The sequence below is a fragment of the Monodon monoceros genome, unplaced genomic scaffold, assembly GCF_005190385.1.
Source record: "Monodon monoceros isolate NGI ecotype Baffin Bay Population unplaced genomic scaffold, NGI_Narwhal_1 Super_Scaffold_20, whole genome shotgun sequence".
Taxonomy (NCBI): domain Eukaryota; kingdom Metazoa; phylum Chordata; class Mammalia; order Artiodactyla; family Monodontidae; genus Monodon; species Monodon monoceros.
In genome coordinates, this window is record NW_021703777.1 from 66,553,329 (window position 1) to 66,579,773 (window position 26,445).

Sequence of the window (26,445 nt, forward strand, 5' to 3'; positions counted from 1 at the left end):
TGTTTAGCTTTAATAGATACTGCTGAACATTTTTCGAAAGTGTTTGAACCAATTTCCACTCCCACCAGTATGAGAGTTCCAGTTGCCAACAGTTGTCCAGTCTTTTGTTTTTAGCTATTCTTGAGGGTAGTATTTTTAAGAATTAAGATTAATTAGAACTATACAATTATATTTCTCAATGTTTATAATCTTAATTATATATTTATCAGCTTCATATATTTCTCATGTTCCCTTTTGACAAACAGAAAGAACCCTTGTTTTCCTCAAATGTTATCTGAAGTTTCAAAGTGAAAATTACAGCAATGGTAGCTTTTGAAATGTGTTCTCAATTTACATATGCTTCCACATTATGATATACATCAGCTCTCCACTACTAAACTTTACTATAATACTATAATAAATGTTTGCTCATTCAGAGAGCACATAACATTCTTTTTGATGCCACAGTAATTATTATGATTATCAATTATCATTGTATAATATGGCAGGGGAAAAACTGATTATGTGAGTCTTTTTGCCTGATTAGGTCCTCTAAAAGTAACTGGAATTTCTAGGTAAACATTAAATACCTTCTTACAGTAATAATGTAGTATGGCGTTTTTAAGAGCATAGTCCAAGATTCACACAGCTCAGTTGCAATCCTGGCTCTGCTAGGATGCTGAATAAGAAAGTTTTCTGTGTCTCTGTTTCCTAACTTAAAAAATGGAATTGGTAATAATACCTGGCTATAACAAGGACAAGTTACTTAACCTGTCTGTGCTTCAGTGTTCTCAGCTGTAAAATGGGGATAACAGGATTATTGTGAGTACCACATTGTTAATTGTTAATATACATATATATGTAAAACGCTTTGAATGGTGGCTGGAACTTAATAAATGCTATGTAAATATTAGGTACTTATTTTATTTTTTTGCGGTATGTGGGCCTACTCACTGTTGTGGCTTCTCCCGTTGCGGAGCACAGGCTCCGGACGCGCAGGCTCCGCAGCATGTGGGATCTTCCTGGACCGGGGCACGAACCCGCGCCGCCTGCATCGGCAGGCGGACTCTCAACCACTGCGCCACCAGGGAAGCACGGTACTTATTATTAATGTAGAGGAATTAATTAGGTTGAAGGGTTGTAAAGGACCGTGTACTCCCAAACAGCAATCAGTGTATTTCTCAATCCCAGATACAGCCCCGAATTTTTGAACTCTCTCCCACTCCCTCCTCTCCCTTTATTTCTTATTGAAAACAGCGAAGTCAGAAGAATCAGGACCAGACCTGGCTCTCGACTACTTTCCTTAATAAAGGCTACTTTAGAGAGCTGTCGTGACGGTAAAAATCGGCCTGCTTCACGAAAAGTATATTGTTAACTATAAAGGACTATGATAATAATGCCGTTAGATTTATCCTCTACATTGCTTTTGCAATTCAGAAGTGCACTTTCTCCACTCCAGCCACTTTTCCGCAACACTCCCTCAGCTTTCCCTCCCTCTTCCCCGACCCCGAAGCGTCTTCTTTATAAGTGCCTCTTCCCTTCTGTGAGAAGAGTTTCCTGCCACGAGAAAGCCCGAAGGCGAGGCTAAAGATGGCGGGCAGTCAATTACGACCCCTGAGAGAGCCTCCCGATACCGAGCTGGGTTTAGGGGTAGTCGCACGGAAAAAGCGGAATCCTCTAGGTGTTGAACACCTCCGCTCCACCTTGCGCCCTCTCTGTGCGCCCACCCCGTCCGAGCCCCAAAGCACGCCGGGAATTGTAGTTTCCGAAGGCCCGCTTCAGTTAGCGCATGCGTTCCGAAGCCTTGCCCACAGACACGGTCCCGGATGAGGAAGCGGCTAGTGATGCCACGCGTTCTGCGAGCGGTTGGCGGGGGCTTCTGGGAACTGTAGTCGTTGAAAGCGGGCGCCGTCAGCAAGGGGACGTAGCTTTCTTTCCTCCGGCTTCGCTACTGCAGTTGGTTCCCGGCGGTAGCCGCCGGGTCAGTCTGCAGTTCTCCCGTCACGGCGCTCCACCTGAGTCCGAGGAGGCACTTTCCTCCTCCCCGGTTCTCCTTCTTCGGCGCTGGATGTTCCTTCATTCGCGGTCCATTTCTCTGCCTAGTCCTCTCCCTCTTCGATCCATCTCCAAAGCCCGGGCTCAGCGGGGACTCGTCCTCTGGGAGAGACAGGGCCGCGACCTTTTCAAACCCAGTCCCCACCCCGCGGAGGCCGTCCTCATTCCGCCTCTCACACCGGCTTCCCCCGCTGTCCTTTTTCCCCGCCTTGGTACCACCGTGCTCACGCTCCTTCCACTCTTTTTTTTTCTTTCCTCTGCAGGGATGGAAGCTTCCTGGCGCCAGGTGGCCAGCGGCCGAGGCCGAGCCCGAGGACGGGCCACTGCGGCCCCCTCCTCAGGAAATGGAGTCCATCTTCGCGGCGCCGGAGGAGGGCGAGAGAAGGGGTCGGTGGGCACTGCTGGCCTTGGTCCCATTCCCGGTGGAGCTGCAACCCCTGCGGCTGCAGGTAGCTCAGCCCGGCGCAGCCCCGCGGGATCTGAAGCGCCGCAGACTTCCGTGGCCAGTGGTGAGAATGGCTCCCGTCCTCGGGCTCACCTGGATGCCTACCTACTAAAGCACTTGCTAGTCAGAGCTGCCTTCGCACCCATTTCTTTCCTTCTCCTTCGGGAGTTTATTATTGGCCTCACTTCTCAAACCTTTCAGGCAGCTACTCATTCTAGGCCGATTCCCATCACACCTCTTTCATCATCACTTTAATTGATATTAATCAGTGTTACTTCTCTGTCCAATGTTCTTCCCTTCACTCTTTTTTGCCTACTGAATACCCCCAGTTGCAGACAGTGGCCCGGGGGGGCTGATTTAGCCTATAGTTTGGTTTGGTTAACACAATGCATTAAATCTGAATTGGTTGCCAGCAGTTTTTTGGTTTTTCTTTTTAAAATCTCATAAAAATCTGGTTAACAACTTTTCTTGTAAGATAAGGTATTGTGGCATTGGTATTTTTGTGCGTGGCAACAGTCGGCTGGGCTGAGGTGCAGAAATCTTATTTAGATTGGGTTTAGGCTTTCCACTTGACATTGTGTTTCCTACTTCTGGGGCCAGTTGTCATTTTCCATTTTTATTTGATTGCCTTAGTTTAGTAACTTTAATTATCTATGTTCTGTAAACACTTGAGCTTGTGGTACTTTTTTCAACTGCGGTTCCTAGTTACAAATTTCATGTCCTTTCTGGGATGTATCTGGTGTGGCCTTCTCCAGCTTTCAATAATCCTTCATCCAAGGCAGTGTTTTAGTGGAGCCTGGGAGCACACACGCAATTCTAAGTTGTCCATACTAATGGAACAATTCAGGGGGCTAAGAGAATCATCCCTAAAATCATTTTATTGTTGTATTTGGAATGTATTTTTCAAAATATTTTTTGCGGGGAGGAGCAAATTGAGCTCCTGAATGTCTCCTAAGCTAATTTTAAAGGTAAGTGGTATTCTCTTGGTTACTGAGTTTATGATAGTGGTGGTGGTGAGGTGTGCGAGAGGGAGAACTGTGAACAGTTTTGGTAAGCTTTTGTGAATTTTGTGGATAGTAGAAAAGCAAGCATCCTTTAACTTGGATAATTGAGATTTGACCGTAAGAAATAATATATGGTAAGGTTGCTTTGTCAGCTTTCTTTGAGATGATCTTATGTAGGTCCATTGATCAGGTTATGAATGTTTTTATTATATCTGTCTAATTCAGCGTTTTAAAAAATGTCTTTTAAGTGCTCATTTCTCATAATGACATTTATCATCTTATTGTACATAACGTTTTGAGTCATATATCTTATAGCAATTACTTTTCTCCAAGTACTCAAAGATTCCTATGTGGGCACTGTACATTTTCCTCCAGTTTTACATGAAACACTGAGTAGTCCCCAGCCAAGCTGGCTGCAGTACGAGAAGGAAAACATTTCACGAGGAAAATAAAAGATAAAACATCATTAAGTACAAATACACCACCTAAAATAAGAAAGTTTGTATTAGTAGTGGCTCATTGGTTTCAAGCGTAAAGTGGCACTAATATGGGCACTAATGAATTAAGATCAGTTCAGTATGTTGTGGCTCCTTTCTTGAGCTATGGTTGCTGTCCAGAAGAGTTTATTAACACTTAATGCTTGCAGAGAATTTTCATGGTCCTTGCTCTTGAGGAGTTTGAAGTCTCATTGGGAAAGTGCTGTGAAGTAATCTAATTCTTTTTGTGTTATTATTTAATCAAGTAACAAGTAAGAAGTACAGACAGTGCTAAACAGAATAGCAGAAGAACTAATCCAAAACTTACTTAACATTTCTTTTTGGAATGAAGTTGTTGTAAGAAGCATATTTTCCATGTTAGCAATATTTTGTGTGGGATTAATGTTAAATAAATACGTTTTGTGACCACATCTTAATAAAGACACAAAGTCCTTGAGCTTTCTAAGAAGCAGATTGTAAACATAGTGGGTAGACAGTGAATACTGTTTGTGCAAGGTCTTTGGTGGGCCAAGACAGGCTGGGTTATAGTGTGCAAGAGGATGGTTTGAGAAAGCGCCTGCCTCTGCTGATTCTGATGTGCTTCCAGTGGGTATGTTTCCCATGTTTTAAAAATCACTGTGTACCATTCAATTTTTAAACATCTCACTTTAATTTTGTTAATATCCTGTTTTGAGGTTGATCACCAGTTTTTTGATACTTTATCATAGCTTTATAATTTTAAAAATTGGTTTGTTAGTCATTCGAGAGCAATTAGTTGGCATTTAGCAGAATATTTAACAAAAGTGAAAGTTTGTATTGTGGTATTCTCTTTACTCGTGTGACAAGAAATTTGAAAATACTTTTTTCATGGATGATAGTGAAATAGAATGCGCCAAAGGTGACTTTTAAATCTATATTTTAATAACGTATTGGTATATCATGCCTTGCTTTTTGAGAGATTGTTTTGCAGAAATGAAACTCATTTTTTTTTCTTTTAAGCAGAGCTGATGTCTCAAAAGAAATTTGAGGAAATCAAGAAGGCTAATCAAGCTGCAGCCAAAAAACTTGTTGAAGAACACCTTAACTCTTCATCTGAGGAAGAAGGAGAGGAGGATTTTGAAGGAAAAAGAGGAAAAATAGTTGCTAATACATTTATAACTTACACTACTCAGACAGGTACTGTATTATGATCTTTTCAATTTTGACATTTTTACATCAATGAAAATACATCCCTGACTTTTTCTGACACCTTTACTCTATGTGGAATAGGTTTTGCATCTTAAGAATGAGCATTTTTGCGTTGTAGAGTTGAATTTTTGTACCTTTTACTATTTGAGTTATACGTTGTATAACGCTAATCTTTCTATAAAGCAAATAGGATGGCAATGTCTCTTACAGCCTTAGAAGTTCTCTTTTGTGTTTAATTGGCATTTCATTAGAATGCTGGGAGGGGGATGCCAAAGGTCCCTGTGCAATGAGTGGGGTCAGGTTGTTCCTAATGATGATTTGATTGCACTTGAGGACTTTGAATACTCCTTTAAATCTATTCTTCATTATTCTCTTTGTCATCATGTTAAATGTATCTTGAAGTCAATTTCATTTCTTGACTTAATTCCTTTATTTTATATCTTACAACTTCTGATTTTTATATGTAAAAAAAATCTTAAGTGTTCTCAGGTCTGAAGTGTTTAATCACATTATATGTTGTATATATCTGGGTTACTCTCAAAGCCACATTTGTTTGTGAGAGAGACGGCCAAAGTGATGTCGCTGTGAAGATTTGGGACTAAGTGTAGAAGTAGATTATTTTAAATGTAAGTCTCTTACACATTCCACATTTTATGCTTACAGTCATCATTAGAAACATTCTTGCATGCATTATCCGTATTAGTTGCCTGAGTATATTGATGGCATCATGAGCATAGGTACACATCATCAAAAAGGTTTCCAAGGAATTTACCATATCTGCCAAGGAATTAAGATTAGGAAGCTTGACTAAGAAGTCTGGTTGAGCCAGGGAAAAATTGATAAAGAGGAACCTTAAGGTTAGGAGGTTTCTTGCTTTTAGAGAACTTCATAGAAAGTAACCTCAAGTATCCTGCTTCAAGAAGACCTCACTGAAGCCACTCTAGATACAGATTTTATTTTTAAATAGGAAATTCAGTGATATAACTCAGTATTTCTGCCTAGTGTTTAGAAAACTTTTATCATTTGTAAGTTTTATTAATTTTTTGAAAAATTTATTTATTTATTATTGGCTGTGTTGGGTTTTCGTTGCTGCGTGCGGGCTTTCTCTGGTTGCAGTGAGCGGGGGCTACTCTTGTTGCGGTGCGTGGGCTTCTCATTGCGGTGGCTTCTCTTGTTGCAGAGCACGGGCCCTAGGTGCGAGGGCTTCAGTAATTGTGGCACGTGGACTTCAGTAGTTGTGGCTCGCGGGCTCTAGAGCGCAGGCTCAGTAGTTGCGGCGCATGGGCTTAGTTGCTCTGCGGCATGTGGGATCTTCGTGGACCAGGGCTCGAACCCTTGTCCCCTGCATTGGCAGGCAGATTCTTAACCACTGCACCACCTGGGAAGTCCCACTTTTATTAATTTTTAACGTGGCTTTCATCTTAAAGTGTTAAGGCAATTTTTCTTATACTGTATTATGTCAAATCCATAAATATTTTGATTTTCGTTCCCTTGTGTTCTGTACTTTGCCTCTACCAAAGTAAGGAAATCTGATCACTTAACTTTAGAATGATAAATGCCAGGGTCATGAGATGGTTCCCATCTCACATTAGTGAATTGAATACCAAAACTTTACCAGAGAAGTTCATTCTTTCTGTCTGAGCACAGCCTTTATACTTTTGCGATCTCTTAGATTTCAAACTTGAATGGTCAGCTTCCTGATGGGTATTGCTGTCTTGCTGGCCTATGGAAACACAAACATACGTTGAAAGATAACTTATTTCTTCTCTTGTTCTCTTTATCTCTATTAATACTACAATTTTCCCAGTCACCTACCTAAGCCAGAAATCTGGGAGCAGGGTTGGCATATACACGCATGAGTGTGTTTTATTCGCTACTACTCCTCCCCTCTGCCCGTCAGACAGCTCGTCTAACACAGCACTCTTTCCTTCTGAACATCGACTTTTCAAAGCAACACAATCTAATTGTCACCAAGTCCTGCTGAGTTTTACTTCCTAGATTTCTTAAATTCATCCCACCACTCCCCACATGCTATCATCACCTTAATTCAGGCCCCTACAGCTGTTTAATATGTGGATTAAATCCACATAATAACTCTGTGAGGTAGATATTACTATTACTATTGTTAGTATTTTAAAGATGAGAAAACTGGGACAGACGCATTAACTTGCTCGAGGTCATTTTTTGCTTTATCTGCTGTTAACTGCCTCTTAACTTCAGGTACTTCATGTTTCCAGTCTTGGCCTCCCTCACACTCATTTTTCTTCAGTTGCCAGAGTGATCTTTTTATGCATGACTTCAAATGCCATGCTATCCGTTGTGACATCTTGGGCAGTATACTTTATTGTTGCAGCCAAATTTTAACACATTTTTCAAAGAAATCTTACATAAATTTTATAAGATTAGACTTTATTTTATTAAAGCCTGTTCATCTTGTTTTCATATTCTATTTTACATGTTAGCTGTTAAATTAGATGAAATTTTAAAATGTTATACATTTGTTAGAGCCAGCTGTGTCAGAAAGCAAAATAAGTACACAGAATATGATTATTAAGTCTGCCTTTAAGAATCTCTTCAAACTTCGATATTTGTTTAAAATAAAGCAATTGTCTTTAATAAGTTTATAATATTTTATAGTTGGAGTAATTTTATGTATATTTTGTATAATATAAATTATACTTGCATTTATATTATGGTAGAGCAAGTTTTTGTGAGTGTTGTGTTTACTTGGATGATCTTAGAAAGTAAACAATTATCTAAGTGTCCTGTTTATTTAATTTTTCTTTTTGGTAACTTAAATTTTGGTTTGTACCATTTTGTTGCCATGGGAAGTTCTGTACTTACGATAGTTTATGTTATTAGTGTACTTTTCTTGGAGACTCGGTTAACCTCTATTGAACAATCTTTATTGTACTAAAGGCCTGTAGGTTTATTTCTCTTACACTAAAGTGACTCAGATTATTGTCCTTTTGTTGTTGTGTGTGCTTTTGTGTAGCTTTTCTGCCTTTCATCGTGCTGTTATTTCTTGGACCTTCCTGTATTCAACCCTTGCTGTGGCATAGATAGTCGTCAAGAGGGCTCACTTTGGAGTCATACTGAAGTTACTTAAGTGTTCTGTGCCTCAGTTTTCTCATCTGTAAAATGAAAGTAAAAATAGCTTATTTAATCTTACTGAAATATGAATAGTACAGTGCCTAGCAAGTAAATGCTTAATAGTTGCTTAAAGGAAATACAGTCTAGTAATTTTTATCTAAGAAGTCATGCTTCCTTTTTTAGCAGAGATAGCATAATTTAATGAAACAAGGTTATTATACTGTATTGATCTCAGGATCTTTTCATTCAACAGATTTTTACTAAGAAATTGCTATGCGTCAAACACACACACACACATAGACTTTTACACACCTACACATTCATACGCATATGCTTATATTTAGGCTCAGTGGCTTTGCTGAGCTTTGACTTTGCAGTTCCTTTCACTTTGCTTTTTGATATGCTTTCCCTTGTTACTTGACATCTTGCTGCTGTTGCCTGTGACTCTGCCCCCGCCAGATTTGTTAAGGACTGTAACAGCAAGTATACTCTGAGAGAAGGTCAAGGTAACTGTTTTTGAATCGAGTACATAAGATGTAATGCATGGACTTTGTGACCTCTTGGCAGTTCACTGGTTGCTTTTTTCTTAAACTTCTCATTTTTTCAGCTATATTTTGAGCAATTGGTATTACTAGACAGTCCTCACATAATGTGGTGCTGTTAGTGAGTTTGTGTTATTTTCAGATGTTGCTTAACCTGAAGTTTTCAATTTTTAAATTTCAAGATGGAGATGTTCGTGAGTTAGAGCGAACAAAACAGTATGTAAATGAAGCTTTTCAAGCAGGGGCTATGACATGCTTAATTTGTATTGCTTCAGTGAAGAGAAACCAAGCAGTAAGTTTTTCTCCTTATCTAAATTATTGTTATCTCTCCCAAATATCTTATTTTGCATTTATAATTTGTAACCATTTATTATTCTTTTTGCTTATTTTTGTTTAAGAATACTTCATTTGAGAATTCTCTTTATGAATTGATACTCAATTTTTGGGAATCTTTAATTAAAAGAAAAATAGCTCTAAATGAGCAATCAATATTTTTAGCACTATTAAAATAAATGAAGCAGATATTTTCAGTGTCAATGCATATGTCAATTTGATAAAGCATTTTTAGTATCAGTACTTTAGAGATTCCCATAAATACTGAAATATTAAGTAAACTATATTTCATTACTTTCAGCAGGTTTAAAATAACATAGATATGCTCCCTGCCTTCAAGGAAGTAAAACCTAGCAATGAAAATTACAGTTTATTAGTGAACTTCTCTTGTGTGGAAAGTGGCTAGGGTTAATGGGGTGAGATGGATTCAGAGAAAACTCATGTACGTAGAGACGCTATGGCTTAATGGTGAAGTTATGTATATATACATTTAAAGGGCATTAATAAAGCAATTAAGGGGATGTGATGACTGAATATGATACACTCACCATTTAGACCTCAGCTTAATCCACTGCTATTATAGCAGCGTTGCCTAGAGAAAGAAAGACAGGTCAGATGTGAAATGGATTGGTCGTGTAGAGTGAATCAGAAATTTAAAATATATTGGGAAGGATAGTGTAGCAGACGCAGGTGCCTTTGGTGCCCTGAGTCACATCTGGTTGTCTTACTCTGATTTCAGCTGCAGTGGAGGAATAGGCTCTCTGCATGCGGATGCAGTTTCACTGTAAACACTTGCTATGTGTGTGAATTTTTTTTTTCCAACCTCAGTGCTTTCTCCTTGAGAACTGACTCAGCCAGGAAATGGGTGTAGTGCAGAGCAGAGTTATGTCCGTTGGGGCAGCATTCCACCATAGGGAGCTGGGGGATGACTGCCCTAGCCTCCTGTTTGTTAGTGGTTGGGGCTGGGGGTGTCCTAGGCATGTTTTACGTGGTTTTTCAGAGCATCCCTAGCAGGACTGAACTTTGGCCCTTAGCGATAGTCAGCTCAGCAATATACAGTTTATTGGTATTTCCTCTTCCCTATCTTGGCCTTTTACTTATGCATCCCAGTTCTTTTCTTAGGCACTGCTTTGGGGGGAACTCAGTCTAAGAAGTTGGCTTTTTTTCAGTGCTCCTGCCGGCTTATGCAATATATTCCATGTCTGATTTTATTGAACAGCTGCAAAATGTTATGATGAAAAGTGAACTGATTTTTGTCAGTTATAGCAAAGTATTGGCTGGTTAAAAAAAATTTCTGTTATTCCTTAAGCTGTTAAATTTTGTATATGTGTGTTTGTTGTGTGTGTGTGTGTGTATATATACACACACTGAAGTTTTTTGCTCACCTAATTTTTAGAATTTAGCATTAAGTGCTAGACTAATAGGTTTTATATAACTGTAGGGCAACATAGAGATTGTATGTACATATTTGTGTTTAAGGATTTTTTTGTGGTGTTATTTATAATTGGAAAAATCTTAAATTTCCAACAACCTGAACTTGGTTAAATTATGGTAAACAAATCAACATGATATCTACTGTACAGCTATAAATATCATATTGTATGAACCTACTTGATAAGGGTAAATGCTTATACTGTGTTAAAAGAAAAGGCTATAAAGTTTTATATCAGTACAGTATGACCTCATTTTTTAAAAGTATGAAATATATACAAAAAAATTGGAGACTGCAGAACGTTAGCAGTAGTTGTTTCTAGCTGAATGAATCAGCATGATTAATACTATTTTTCTTTAAAGTGTTCTACATGTACATTAGTTTTTATAAAGAACATTTCTTCTGTTATGCCGGAAGGAAAGTTTTTTCCTTAATCCTTATGTAGCTCTTGAAATAGTTTAGTGTGGTGCTTATTTTAAAGTATTGTGGAATTATCAAAGAAAAATCATTGCATACTTGTTAATTTCTGATACCTTTGTCTTAGGTTTGGAGTTGTTCAGGATGTTTCTGTATATTTCACATGCCCTGTATCCAGAAGTGGGCTAAAGACAGCCAGTTTCTGGTATCTTCTCCTTTGACGGATGATGATTTTGGAAAGAGAGATTATCCCTGGCCTTGGTAACTTTTTCTAATTTAGTTGGAATGTTTAGTTGTAAAATAAATGAAAATTGTAGCTCCTCAGTTGCTTTATTGGCAGTTGCAGTATCCATGCTTGGCCTTCAATTAGTCATTTGGTTTGTGAAGATATGAGACCTGCTAATGGCTCCCCCCGCCACCCCAGTTTGTATAACTACTAGTTCCTTTTGCTAACTAATAAATAATTCAGACTCTGTTTTTCTCCTGCAAAACAACTCCTTAGTAATCCTTTTTAAAGAACTTTCATTTCTTTAGAACTAGAATCCATCAAAATTCTGGTACTTCTCTCTGGAGCTCCTTTTAGTATGTATTGGTATCACATTGTACAAGACTGTCCTCTAACATTTTGATCAATGGCTTCCGATTTTATCCTCAAAATCTCTCAAAACTGCAGGTGTAAAGCAATAGCCTCACATTCCTTCAGGACCACTATAATTTGCCTTCTCTGTTTCTTCATACAGAAAACACCACACTTAAGTAAATTGGTATCACTTTAAAGTCACGGTCTGTAGCCTTAGCTGGGTTGTAAGTCACTTTCATTCCTTCCAGCTTGAACTAATGATCCAAACTTTTACCATAATTTAGAAGATTTGCTAAGTAAAAAGAGTTAAATATTTTAAAATGCAGAAACGTCTTTTTATAAAGAAAACATCAAAAATTTCTCTGTTCTTCTCTTTCATGTGACTCTCTTCTCAAGTTTCAATTTTCCAAAGACAGAAAGCCAGACTAGTGACGGAATTTTCTTTTACTATAAGTTACAACTAAAACATAACTTTTTTCTCTAATAATCTATATTAAACTTTTACATATACAAAATTACTTTTCCACTCCCACCTCCCATTTTCTTTAGCCTCTTCAATTTCTTTTCCTCTCTCAGTATGAATAATGTCTAAAATTTGTCTGAGCATTTACTCTGTATATTAACAAACATGGAAGGATCTTAATCAGCTCCCCACAAGAAACTTGGAATATGCTTCATATTATATTATTAAGAAACAAGAAGAGAATTTTAATTAATTCCAATTAATTTCATCTATTTAAAAAGATAACCATGGGTAGGCAGAGTTTCCCAAACTGTGTTTTCATTTTTTCTCTCTTCCTTTCTTTTTAATTTTAATGAAAACAAACAAATAAACAAAAAACTGCAGGTGTATATTATCCAATCTTATTAAATTTTCTATATTTATTATGTTAGTTTGGCTTCTAGGACTAAAACTGCTTTATTTTAATCTTGATAGGTAAAAATCTGCTTTAGCAGAGAATGTGCAACAGTATTTCAACTTTTCTTTGACCTAGGTACATTTGAAATATATATATTTTGTATTAGATGTTGAGAAGTACGAAATTCTTTGTTTATTTTCACACATTTTTCCCCGTAATTCTAGATTTTAAGTCATGTTTCTTGCTGCTGTATTACCTATCTATAACCGATGTCTCTCTTCTTGCTATTACTAATACATTTTGCTTATTTGTAGACCACCCAACCAACCTTTTAAAACATCGAACTTTATAAAATTGGAATGAATATCTGAAGAATAAAGTTCAGGTTGTTAGTAGAAAGCTAATGTTGCTTCCTTTTGTAGCTGTATTTTAGATATGTGTTGTTTAATATGGTAGCAACTATCCACACATGGTTATTTAAATTCTTAAAAATTATGAAATAGAAAATTGTTTCTTCCTCAGTTGTATGTAATAGCCACATTTCAAGTGCTCACTAGCCATGTGTGGCTAATGGCCACTGTGTTAGACATGACAGGTATAGAACACTTCCATCATCTCAGGAAATTATTGGACAGAGCTCTCCTAGATGGTTGAAATTGATTTTAGTAAAATCTTGTTTCTTTCTAATATAAAGATGGAGCAGAGGTTACATTAACATAAAACTGATTGTGTATACTCTGTTATTAAGTATATTTATATTTCTGCCTCATGTCACTTTTATAATTGAAATTAACTTCAGTAATTTCATTCTTTGTAGTCCAAAATGTAGGTTTGAATACAAACGATCTGACACACCTAGTAGGTACTATTGCTACTGTGGCAAAGTGGAAGATCCACCTTTAGATCCGTGGCTTGTGCCTCATTCATGCGGCCAAGTATGTGAGAGAGATTTTAAACCTCCTTGTGGCCATAAGTGTTTACTCCTCTGCCATCCAGGTGAGTTATATATTATATTTCTAATTGTGAGTGGTTATTTCTTCTCATGTTGAAGTAAAAAAAATTGTGAGAGTTGAACTCAGAACTTAAGTTTACATAAGAAAATATTGGAAGGGATTGCCTTTTAAAGTATCAGCATGGAAAGCTTTAGAAATTACTGATACGTATAGGAACTGAAAATTTTTACTTTTAACTTCTGATTTTTTTTTTCCCCCTTTCATTGGATTCTAGGTCCATGCCCTCCTTGTCCTAAGATGGTCACAACTACTTGTTATTGTAAGAAAGCAAAACCTATCCCTCGTCGGTGCAGTGCTAAGGAATGGTCCTGTCACCTGCCATGTGGACGGAAATTGCTTTGTGGACAACATAAATGCGAAAATCCTTGTCATGCAGGTAAAAGGTCATACCTGTTAGGTGTTCTGGCCTTAAGCAGAAGTCAAAGCAGTCTCTGTTGCTTTTATAATGTTCCATGCTAATTTATCATTTTGATTTTAGGAAGTTGCCCACCCTGTCCAAGAGTTAGTAGGCAAAAGTGTGTCTGTGGCAAACAAGTAGCTGAAAGAAGTTGTGCAAGTCCACTGTGGCACTGTGATCAAGTAAGTGTGTATGCATTTTGAGGAGTGGGTGTTAAAGTATACAGAAGCATAAACAATTAGAAATGCTAATGAGGTTTAGTTGGATAAAAGGAGAGGAAGAATAGCAACTCAGATGAATTATATTCATGTTTTAGGAAACTTTTTCAATTTAATATCATTTTAATTACCAGGGGAAATTTTTTTTCAAATTAACAGCTATTTGTTGAATTTTGGATTTAGTACATATGTACTCTTTCCTCTTTTCCCTCTTCTTGAGTTAATCCAATTGGAAGTAGTATTGATTCTGTAGATTGTCTTAGAATTGGCATGGTTTTAGTACCATTTGGAAATCTTTGGTGGATGACCATGTGAAGCTGCATGTTCTTTTTCCTTTATTACATTTTAAAAATATACTCCCTGGCGCATAAGAAATGTGTATGTATATGTTTATGCATATATACATATAATACTTATGTAAGATATAAAGCATAATAATTTGAGGAATCTAAAGAAGTTGCTTATTTGTGACTGAGAAATGATTATGTCATGTACAAAGTCTTTTGTTAACTTTTAAGTCGTTAGTGCTTATTGCATTTTATTTTAGGTATGTGGGAAAACACTGCCATGTGGTAATCATACGTGTGAGCAAGTTTGCCATGTAGGTGCTTGTGGAGAATGTCCTCGATCTGGGAAAAGGTTCTGTCCCTGTCAGAAGTCAAGTAAGACTTTTTAAAAAACCTTTAATGGGATTATAATTATTTATCATGCTAATTAGAGTACTTTCCTAATTAAATTAGATTTCTCTGGGAGCTCATAATGTAGTTTCAATAATAATACAAATTTGATATTAGATTTCTGTACATTTGGATGAGAGGACAATATAGCATAGTGGATTAAGAACTCAGATTTTGGGCCCAAACTTCCTGAGCCTCTGAAATAGGGGGCTTGTCAATCTCAGACCAACCGTTTTTCAGTCCATCAAAGCACATTGAAGGTGTACCTTTGGTTTCCATCTGTACCCCCTCCCAACTCCCCAGTTCTTTCAACCAGTGAGGAAAAGTCATTTGGGGAAGTAAATGTCAATAAACTGCTCTGCATGCTGATAAAGAAAGAAACAAACAAACAGACAAAAAAACCCAGAAAAAAACTGAAGTAGAGTGAAAATAATAGGCTGTTTTTCGAGATTCATTATTTTCGATTATCCAAGGGTCACCATTCTGAACAGTGTGCGGACACATGTAAATCTGTTTAAATAAGATTATGATGAATGTAAGTGTTCCAAGATACGTTCCTTTTAGTTCCTCTCCCCTTCTCCCTTTCTTTTTTTCCGTCCATGAATAAATCTCTGCTAAAATTTGAAAAAAAAAAAATGACTAGGCGTATGTGGGTTCAAATCTCACCTTCATGAACTGCAGTTTTCTCAAGTTAAATGGGGACAATAATAGTCCCTTCTTCATAAGATAATTGTGAGAATTAAGTGATAAAATGCATGTAAAGTATTTAGTATAGTGGCCAGCATATAAAGGAAACCTAATAATTATAAGCTATTGTTATTGTTGGGTATTAGATTATAGGTGAATTTTGTTTGGGCTACTTTGAGATAAAGGCATAGAAGGGTTACAGTTCAAGTTCACTTTCTTGACTCAGCACCAGTACCAGCACACATATTTATAAGATTATTGCAAACACTTGTTATAATATGTTTATGTTAAAGGTCAGTTTCATAGTTTTTAAGTCTAGATCTATTTTTTTCCTCCATCGTATGAGGTTGTTTAGAGCAAATTTTTTTTATTGTTCTATATATTGTAGAATTCTTCATAGTGGTTTACATGGGCTTACTCATTTCTTCAGAAAAGTATTTCTGAAGTAGTTAGCTCATAGAAATATGCTTCTTGGGGCTTCCCTGGTGGCGCAGTGGTTGAGAGTCCGCCTGCCGATGCAGGGGACACGGGTTCGTGCCTCGGGCCGGGAGGATCCCACGTGCTGCTGAGCGGCTGGGCACGTGAGCCATGGCCGCTGAGCCTGTGCGTCCGGAGCCTGTGCTCCGCAATGGGAGAGGCCACAGCAGTGAGAGGCCCGCGTACCTCAAAGAAAGGAAAAAAAATATATATATATATATGCTTCTTGAGAATGGTAACTTGTCATGTATCGAATTCTTTTTAAAAGGCATAAGCTTTACAAATATAGGGGTTATTTTCTTTACAGTTAACTTTCCAATAAATATGTAGATGCAAAAGTTCATAGTCTGAAAGACCTGTCATTCTCTAGGAATCCAGAAGTACATGGCACGTTATTAGTACTTTATAATAATGTATGTTATTTTTAATATTGATTTTTTTTGTTTGCTTGTAGAGTTTTCTTTGCCTTGTACAGAAGATGTACCAACTTGTGGAGACAGTTGTGACAAAGTACTTGAATGTGGAATCCACAGATGTTCACAGCGTTGTCACCGAGGTCCTTGTGAAACATGTAGACAAGTTAGTCATGTCCTATAATGATTACTTTTAACAGCTATCTGTCATAATATGTCAAGTGGGATTGTTTTGTAATTGTTTTCATAAACATCTGTGTCATGATCTAATATTTATGATGAAGCAGGAGAGTATGCCAGCAATTAAATCTGAAATTACCTTTTTTTTGTTTTGCTTGGTAAAAGTTTTAATGTTGTCATTTTTATAGACTAGTGTGGCGTTGTTTATCCTCAGAAGATATTCAAAGCAATGATGAATTAGGCCTAGGGATGATAGGGGAAAAAATGCCTAGATGTCATTCTGGTTTTGACATACTACTAGATAATCCAGTTTTCTTGTTTTCCTGAAACTACATGTGTAGATGTTATTGTGTAACTAGATATAAGGGATTTTAACGTGTGATGTTGTTTTACTATTTAACATCAAATTTTTACTAAATTTAATAATGGAAATTCTGTGAAGCCTTTTTGGAACAAACAAATGTCTTAGGAAATTCTCCTTTATTTTTTAAAAAGTCTTTCATACAAAACACTTTTAAAATTTTCTCTTTCATTTTTTAGTAATTATAGAGATTACAGTGTGAAAAAAATCATGTCAACGAAAGTCAATTTTAATAGCATTTATTTGATTCTTCCAGGAAGTGGAGAAGCATTGTCGTTGTGGAAAGCATACTAAACGAATGCCGTGTCATAAACCGTATCTTTGTGAAACTAAGTGTGTTAAGTTGCGGGACTGTCAGAAGCATCAGTGTAGGAGAAAGGTAATAAGCTTTGAAAACTGATTTTAAAATTCTCTTGGATTTTTCATCTTTGGGCCCATGATAAGTGCCATCTTGACTTGTTCCTCAAATACTTAGGCATATTCTTTGCTTTCCATATGAAATATTAATAAATATTCTACATTATTGTTTGTATTAGTGGGAAATCTTACAAGGTTTTTAAATAACAAGGGTCTCTTTTTGTCCTATGCATAATTCCTTCTACTTGGTTCTTTGGCTGTTTCTGTTCCCTGACTTTATTATTATTATTTTTTAAAAATAAATTTATTTATTGGCTGCATTGGGTCTTCGTTGCTGCGCGTGGGCTCTCTCTAGTTGCGGCGACTGGGGGCTACTCTTTGTCGCAGTGTGTGGGCTTCTCATTGCAGCAGAGCACAGGCTCTAGGCACACGGGCTGCAGTAGTTGTGGCGCGCGGGCTCAGTAGTTGTGGCTCACGGGCTCTAGAGCACAGGCTCAGTAGTTGTGGCATGCGGGCTTAGTTGCTCCGCGGCATGTGGGATCTTCCCAGACCAGGGCTTGAAACTGTGTTGCCTGCATTGGCAGGTGGATTCTTAACCACTGCACCACCAGGGAAGTCCCTGTTCCCTGACTTTAAAACATCATAGCAGTGTTAGTGGTAGTTTGTTTGGCATGTTAGAGGCTTAACTTCTGCTGTTCAGATCTTATTTATAGAATCTTGGTTCAGTATAAGGTCAACTGGAAAATTTTATTGAGTCTGTAGATTTGAAGTTTTTTTGAGTCCCTTTTATTATGAATTATCCCTCTATCTCTGGTAAGATACTTTGTTCTTAAATCTATTAAATATAGTGATTTCAACTTTGTTTTGCTTAGTGTTCATACAGTATATATTTTCCATTCTTTTACTTTGAACTTATTCAACTCTTTAAATTTGAAGTGGATTTCTTATAGATAGCAATTAGATAATTGTTTTATTTAGATAATTATTTTATTTTAAATCTTTATCGTTTAATTTAGGTGTAGATCATTTACATTTATTGTGGTCTTTAATAAAATGGTTGGATTTAAGTCTGTAATTTTGCTATTTATTTTCTATTTTTTCATCTGTTCTTTGTTTCTTTTCCCTCTTTTTGTGTCTTCTGTTTGAGTGTTGTCTTTCAATAATTCCATTTTACCTCCTTTATTCAATTCTTACACATTTTATACCCATGTATTTTATAAACCTCAAATGTGTTGTTTTTATTTTTGCTTTAACAGGTATCTTTTAAAGAGTGTGAAAAAGTAAATAGTCTTTTATATTTATCATCAAACTCATGATTTTTGGTGCTTTTCATCCTTTTATATAGATTCAGGTTTCTATCTGATTTCATTTTCTTTTGTCTGAAGGACTTCCTTTAACATTTCTTGTAGTGCTCGTCATGAATTCTTGCAGCTTTTGTGAACTGTCTTTAGCCTTTGTTTGTGAAAAATATTTTTACTGTAGAATTTTAGTTTGACAATTTTTTTCCCATTCTTTAAACACGTTGCTCCACTATCTCTGTTATCTTGGTTCCTCTGTATGTAATGTATCTTTTTCCTTTGGCTATTTTTAAAGATTTTTCTCTTTATCATTAGTTTTCAGTAATTTATTTGTGATGTTCCTTTGTATAGCTTTCTTCATGTTTCTTTAGTACAACTTTTGTTGAGCTTCTTGTATGTCTTTATAGTTTTCATCATATTTGTGAAATTTTCAATCTTTATTTCTTCAAATATTTCCCCCACTGAGACTCCAGTGACAGGTATGTCATGCTGCTTGAAGTCCCATAGGTCACTGATGCTACATTTATTATTTAGTCCTTTTAATTTTCACATTTAATGTTATCTTATATTGTTTGTCTTCAAGTTCTCTAATTTTCTTCTGCATTGTCTAATCCCATTGTTTATCCCATCCTGTGTTTCTTCGTCTCAGACAGTATTTTTTCATCTCTGAGACTTGGAGTTGTGACTTTTTCTGTATCTTCCATGTCTGTCCTTTTCATGCTCATGCTCTCTTCTGTCTTCTTGAATATAAGTGAATAGGTTATACTTCAAATGCCTATTTTAATGTCCTTGTCTACCAATTCTGTCATCTATCATTTCTGGGTCTATTTTTGTTGATTGAGTTTTCTTTTCCTTTTGGGTTATTCTTTACTGCTAGGTGACTTTTGATTGGTTTCCAGACATTATAAACTTCATGCTTTGTGCTACCACTTTTCCACAAATTCTAACCACACTTGCCTCTCTGAACTATGAATTTTGTCTCCTTAACTTGGTAAGACCACTGGACTCTGCTTGTGATCTTTTTCCTTGTGTCCAGGTCTAAGCTTGTGCTATCATAGGACTCACCTTGTTTGTTTCTGTTCTCATAGGGGTTTCTGTCCTGTGCTGCCTAGTTGTCTAATGTCTAAAAACTGCTGTTTCAAATATTTTGTCTGATTTTCTAGTTGTTTAAGGCAGGAGAGTAAATCTGGTCATTATTACTCATCATGGTGAGAAACAAACATCTAAAGGCTTATTCATGTTGTGGACCACATAACCTTCTTTTTTCCCACTGCCACTGGGAAAGTGATAGGCACATAGTATTACTTGGTAAATATTTGCTTAATTGAATGAACTATTTTAATTTTTAATTGCTTTTCAATAATGTGTACTTTGTTTTGAGCTATTTTTATATACTGAAACTTGTTCTGAAGTAGGTTACAAACCTGTTTCTTTAAGAAAATTGTAGTCTGTATTTCCTTTCCAAAGTTTGTCAAGGAGTTAGAATGGCAAGATGGAACTTTAAGTAGTTGCCTTGTGTTCATGAATGAAAATTGGGACAGGTCATAGACAGCTATATTTCTCACAGATTGGAAATCAGGGAGTAACAAAACAGCACTAGAAGCAATTAGCCTATCTCTCCTTCTTTCCTTTAGTTAGTCTCTGACTCTTTGGTTTGAAAATAACTGCCAAACTAATCTATATATTGAATGGGTTTTATTGTAATTAAATTTTAAAAATAGCCAGATTGTTTGCCTGAATTGACTATAGGGTTTGACCAGATCCATTCCTGTGGTTAGTGTTGTCAATTTCTGTGTAGATAAGTAGAAGAGAAACTATCTTATGGAACTATTTTAAGTCATAGAATAATTAAATAAAGGGCAAGAAAATTTAGCTTGACTTCACTAAATTAGGTCATTGTCTACTTAAAGTTATAAGTTCTTAGTACAACGTATTCTACACAAGAATGTTGATATTCTTGAATACTTTTATTCTTATAGTGAAAAGAACTATCTTTTGATTTCCCTAAGTTCTGTGAATAACTAGTAATGACATTCATATTACGTACGGTTTTCAAATTACCTGTTCTTTATGTATTGCTTTCCCTTCAGTGTTGCCCTGGAAACTGTCCACCTTGTGATCAAAACTGTGGACGGACTTTAGGATGTAGAAACCATAAGTGTCCATCTGTCTGCCATAGAGGTAAAATTTAACAACAGCTGTAATTTTATGTTTATATTTACATAGTGCTTTCTCGTTGATAGAGAGCTTTCACATTTATTATCTTACTCTTAGCAATCTTGAGAAGTTAGAGCAGTTGCCACTATCTTTATTTTATGGATGAGGAAATTTAAGCTGAAGAGGATTCAGTGATTTACTTAGGGAAATATCTAGTAAGGCATTATAGCCAAGATTTGAACCCACACCTTTTGAATATAAACTTCTGTTCTTTCAGTAATACCATGTTGTTTCCTTACTTCTACCCAACCTTCCCCGCATAGTTTTTAAGTTAATTAATAGGTTTTTCAGTAGTATTTTGAATTTTAGACATTGATATGAAATTAAGTCTAGTAAAGGATTGTATATATTCTGTACAGTGGTTCTCAAAATTTTTGGTCTCAAGGACCTTTTACACTCTTTTTGGGCCCAAAGACCTTTAGTTAATGTGGATTTTATCTACTGATATTTAGTGTATTTGAAATTAAATTAAAATATAATAATATTTATTATTTTATTGAAAAATATTACCATAGTACCCATTACATCTTAATACAGTAACTTTTTTGTGAAAAATAGCTACTTTCTAAAAAAAAGTTTAGTGAGAAGAATGATACTGTTTTACATTTCTGCAAATGTCTTTAATGTCTAGCTTAATAGAAGATAGCTGGATTCACATATCTGCTTCTGCATTCAATCTGTTGTGATAATCCCTTGTCATATAGCTTCTGGAAAATTCTAATCTATGTACATAAATTCTTGCAGACCACCTGAAAGGGTCTCAGGGGTGCCTAAGTTATTAGAGATTGAAAACTGAGTTAACTTTACTCATTTGGAGTATGTTGGTATGAAATGGAATCTACTGAAAGATAGTATAAGGTAGTGGAAAGAGCATGGGTTTAAATTAAGAGGCCCTGAGTCAAAAGTGAACGTAGTATTGGGTTGGCCAAAAAGTTTGTTTGGGTGTTTCCATATCTGTGGAAAAACCTGAACGAATTTGGCCAACCCAATAACAGCTTTGTGACCTGGGAAAAACTACTGTACTGATTTTTGTTGTCTTCCTTTGGGATTAGGTGGATACTAGATATCTCCCTTAATGTCTTAACCCTTTCAGGAATCTTGGAAGGTATTAGTGTTGTTTTGTAAAAGGAGGAAGCAGGCAAAGAGACTGTTGGCCCAAGGTCATAGAACTAGTTGCAGGGTCAGGATGTGAACCCAAAGTTTAATAATATTTCCGTTATACCATATTGCCTCCCCATTAGGAAAAATGGCAGATATATTAACCCCATAGTCATTTCCCTGTGGATGTTCTCTGATTTGTCAGTGTCTTTATTTTTATTTATTTATTTTTTTAACATCTTTATTGGAGTATAATTGCTTTACAATGGTGTGTTAGTTTCTGCTGTATAACAAAGTGAATCAGCCATACATATACATATATTCCCATTTCTCCTCCCTCCTTCATCTCCCTCCCGCCCTCCCTATCCCACCCCTCTAGGTGGACACAAAGCACTAAGCTGATCTCCCTGTGCCATGCAACTGCTTCCCACTAGCTATCTATTTTACATTTGGTAGTGTATATATGTCCATGCCACTCTCTCACTTTGTCTGAGCTTCCCCTTCCCCTTCCCCGTGTCCTCAGGTTCATTCTCTATGTCTGCATCTTTATTCCTGTCCTGCCCCTAAGTTCTTCAGAACCATTTTTTTTTAGATTCCATATATATGTGTTAGCATACAGTATTTGTTTTTCTCTTTCTTACTTCACTCTGTATGGCAGTCTCTAAGTCCATCCACCTCACTGCAAATAGCTCAACTTTGTTTCTTTTTATGGCTGAGTAATATTCCATTGTATATATGTGCCACATCTTCTTTATCCGTTCATCTGTCGATGGACACTTAGGTTGCTTCCATGTCCTGGCTCTTGTAAATAGTGCTGCAATGAACATTGTGGTACATGACTCTTTGAATTATGGTTTTCTCAGGGTATATGCCCAGTAGTGGGATTTCTGGGTCGTATGGTACTTCTATTTTTAGTTTTTTAAGGAACCTCCATACTGTTCTCCATAGTGGCTGTATCAGTTTACATTCCCACCCACAGTTCCCACCCAAGAAGTTTCCCTTTTCTCCACACCCTCTCCAGCATTTATTGTTTGTAGATTTTTTGATGATGGCCGTTCTGACTGGTGTGAGGTGATACCTCATTGTGGTTTTAATTTGCATTTCTCTAATAATTAGTGATGCTGAGCATCCTTTCATGTGTTTGTTGTCAATCTGTATATCTTCTTTGGAGAAATGTCTATTTAGGCCATATGTGCCAGAGCCACAGCCAGCATCATTCTCAGTGGTGAAAAGCTGAAACCGTTTCCACTAAGATCAGGAAGAAGACAAGGTTGCCCACTCTCACCACTATTATTCAACATAGTTTTGGAAGTTTTAGCCACAGCAATCAGAGAAGAAAAAGAAATAAAATGAATCCAAATCGGAAAGGAAGAAGTAAAACTGACTGTTTGCAGATGACATGATACTATACATAGAGAATCCTAAAGATGCTACCAGAAAACTACCAGAGCTAATCAATGAATTTGGTAAAGTAGCAGGATACAAAATTAATGCACAGAAATCTCTGGCATTCCTATACACTAATGATGAAAAATCTGAAAGAGAAATTAAGGAAACACTCCCATTTACCACTGCAATAAAAAGAAGAAAATACCTAGGAATAAACCTACCTAGAGAGACAAAAGACCTGTATGCAGAAAACTATAAGACACTGATGAAAGAAATTAATGATACAAATGGAGAGATATACCATGTTCTTGGATTGGAAGAATCAACATTGTGAAAATGACTATACTACCCAAAGCAATCTACAGATTCAGTGCAATCCCTATCAAACTTTCAATGGCATTTTTCACAGAAGTAGAACAAAAAATTTCACAATTTGTATGGAAACACAAAAGACCCCAAATAGCCAAAGCAATCTTGAGAAAGAAAAACGGAGCTGGAGGAATCAGGCTCCCTGACTACTGACTATATTACAGAGCTACAGTAATCAAGACAGTATGGTACTGGAACAAAAAGAGAAATATAGATAATTGGAACAGGATAGAAAGCCCCAGGGATAAACCCACGCACATATGGTCACCTTATTTTTGATCAAGGAAGCAAGAATATACAGTGGAGAAAAGACAGCCTCTTCAATAAGTGGTGCTGGGAAAACTGGACAGCTACATGTAAAAGAATGAAATTAGAACACTCCCTAATATCATACACAAAAATTAACTCAAAATGGATTAAAGACTTAAATGTAAGGCCAGACACTGTAGAACTCTTAGAGGAAAACATAGGCAGAACACTATGACATAAATCACAGCAAGATCCTTTTTGACCCACCTCCTAGAGAAATAGAAATAAACCAAAAGTAAACAGGACCTAATGACACTTAAAAGCCTTTGCACAGCAAAGGAAACCATAAACAAGACCAAAAGACAACCCTCAGAATGGGAGAAAATACTTGCAAATGAAGCAACTGACAAAGGATTAATCTCCAAAATATACAAGCAGCTCAATATCAAAGAAACAACCCAATCCAAAAATGTCAGTGTCTTTATTTATTTATTTTTGCGGTACTCGGGCCTCTTACCGCCGTGGCCTCTCCCATTGCGGAGCACAGGCTCCGGACGCGCAGGCTCAGCGGCCATGGCTCACGGGCCCAGCCACTCCGCGGCATGTGGGATCATCCCGGACCGGGGCACGAACCCGTGTCCCCTGCATTGGCGGGTGGACTCTCAACCACTGCGCCACCAGGGAAGCCCAAGTGTCTTTAAATTGTAAAGTTTAGAACTGGTTTTTTGGTTCTCATGTAAAAGGATTTTATTTCCTTTTGTAGTCATAGTATATCACTGACCCATTAAATTTGAATTTCATTAACATTCTAAAGTTAGTCATTCATTCAATAAGTATTTTTGAGTGTCTACTAAGTACCAGGCACTGGAATTGCGAGTGAACAATTTTGACAACATACCTGCTTTTATGGAGCTTATTTTTTAATTCTCCCTCAATTAGAATACAAGTAAATAATCACATTAATATAGAATATCAGATAGTGACAAGTATAGAAAGAAAATTAGAGTAAAATTGTGATAGTTGGGACGGTATATACTGTTTTATATAGTGTGGTCAGAGTAGGACTCTGAAAGAATGACATGTATGGGGAATCCTGAGAGAAGTAGGGATCAAGCCCTGGGGAAATGGGGATGGGGTAGTTTGAGTACAGAGGCCTTGAGACAGGAACATTTGAAGGAGGACTGAAGTGGTTGCTCAGGGGGACACATGTCAGGAGATGAGGTCAGAGAGATGGTGCAATAAATGATTGCTGGGGAAAGGAGAATATGTATAGGGCCTTGGAGACCACTGTTAAAACATAGCCTTCACTTTAAGTTGAAAACCTGACTAGTTGTATGACCATTAAAGAAATTGGATCAGTAGTTTAGAATTTTCTCACCAAGAAAACACCGGGCCTAGGTGATTTTTACACATGATTTTTAACAAATGAACATTTAAAGTATGTATAAGTTTAATCTCTTTGTGAACTGTTTGATAGTGTATGTAAAAAAGTAATGTGTTCCAGCTCATTATATCATCTTTCAAGGAAAGTAAGGGAAAATTACAGGCCAATCTTAACTGACGAACATGTTTGTAAAATATTAAAGTTTTTGCCACTCAAATCCAGCTATCTGGTACTACAGTATTAGCTATCCAAAACCTTAATGTATCATAACCAAGTTGGGTTTATTGCAGTAATGTATGGTTGGTTTAAGATTAGTAAATCTAATAACATGTTTCCATCACATTAACAGATTAAAGGAGAAATGAGATCATTTTAGTAAATGTCTGAAAAACAGTTGATAAAATTCAGCATCCATATATGATGAAAACTTAACTAGAAATGGAAGAGAGCATCCTTAACCTGATATAGAGTATCTGCAAAAAGGGCAGAGCACACATCATTCTTAGTGGAGAAATGTTGAAAGCATATCCCCCTCTTGTATTATTTTGAAGCAAATCCCATAAATACTTCAATATGCATCTCTGAAAGATGGATTCTTAAGCTGAAAATAGTTAATGTTTCTTAATATCAGCAAATATCTGGTGTTCACATATCTTTTTGTCTCATAAACGCCTTCATTTTTTACTTCAGTTTGTATGACTGAGAAACCTTAATAAGATTGACATTGTAGTTGGTTGATGTCTCTAAAGTCTATGAATCTGTAATTTCCCTCTTTTTCTATAATTTTCAATCTTTTTATATATTTTCCTTTGTCACTTGTTTAAGAAACTAGGTTGTTTTATTTAGTTTCACAGAGTCTGGATTTTGCAGATTGCATCTCTGCGGTATTATTTGACATTTTCCTCTGTATTTTCTATAAACTGTTAGTGGGACTAGAGGTTTGATCAGATCCAGGTTCAATTATTATTAATTAGTTTTTGGCAGAATGTTTATTTTTTAGAAAAGAAACTTAGTAGCCCCTAAAAAAAATTTACCTTAATGGAAAGTGTGTGAAGATACCGTTGTGCAACTCTTACCATTTGTTTAATACTCAGTTACATAAGATACGTAGAATCATTATTTTATGTCATTTTCCATTATTCTAGATACCTTCATAATCAAGTTGTACTGTAACTCATAGGGAGAGGGTGCTATGTGCATGTTTGCGCTGTGAATATATGAAAGCTTGACTTATAGTTCTTTAAAGCTTAAGGCCTT

General features: G+C 36.6%; 1 protein-coding gene across 6 annotated transcripts in view; it reads left to right on the forward strand.

The window, feature by feature from the left end:
- Window positions 1-1,908: 1,908 nt before the first annotated feature.
- The window catches only part of NFXL1 (nuclear transcription factor, X-box binding like 1), a 52,595-nt gene continuing 28,058 nt past the window's right edge, over window positions 1,909-26,445 (forward strand). The window contains exons 1-12 of one of the 6 annotated variants that reach the window (XM_029235778.1): window positions 1,909-1,960; window positions 2,298-2,483; window positions 4,962-5,135; window positions 8,965-9,074; window positions 11,092-11,225; window positions 13,222-13,400; window positions 13,632-13,793; window positions 13,896-13,996; window positions 14,580-14,694; window positions 16,328-16,452; window positions 17,084-17,206; window positions 20,573-20,663. In XM_029235778.1, the coding sequence (XP_029091611.1) occupies window positions 2,300-2,483; window positions 4,962-5,135; window positions 8,965-9,074; window positions 11,092-11,225; window positions 13,222-13,400; window positions 13,632-13,793; window positions 13,896-13,996; window positions 14,580-14,694; window positions 16,328-16,452; window positions 17,084-17,206; window positions 20,573-20,663 (1,498 nt within the window). In that variant the 5' untranslated portion in view covers window positions 1,909-1,960; window positions 2,298-2,299. Of the gene's footprint in view, window positions 2,544-4,958; window positions 5,136-8,964; window positions 9,075-11,091; window positions 11,226-13,221; window positions 13,401-13,631; window positions 13,794-13,895; window positions 13,997-14,579; window positions 14,695-16,327; window positions 16,453-17,083; window positions 17,207-20,572; window positions 20,664-26,445 lie in introns of all 6 variants that reach the window. The other 5 variants (XM_029235776.1, XM_029235777.1, XM_029235773.1 and 2 more) reach the window with 5 other exon arrangements.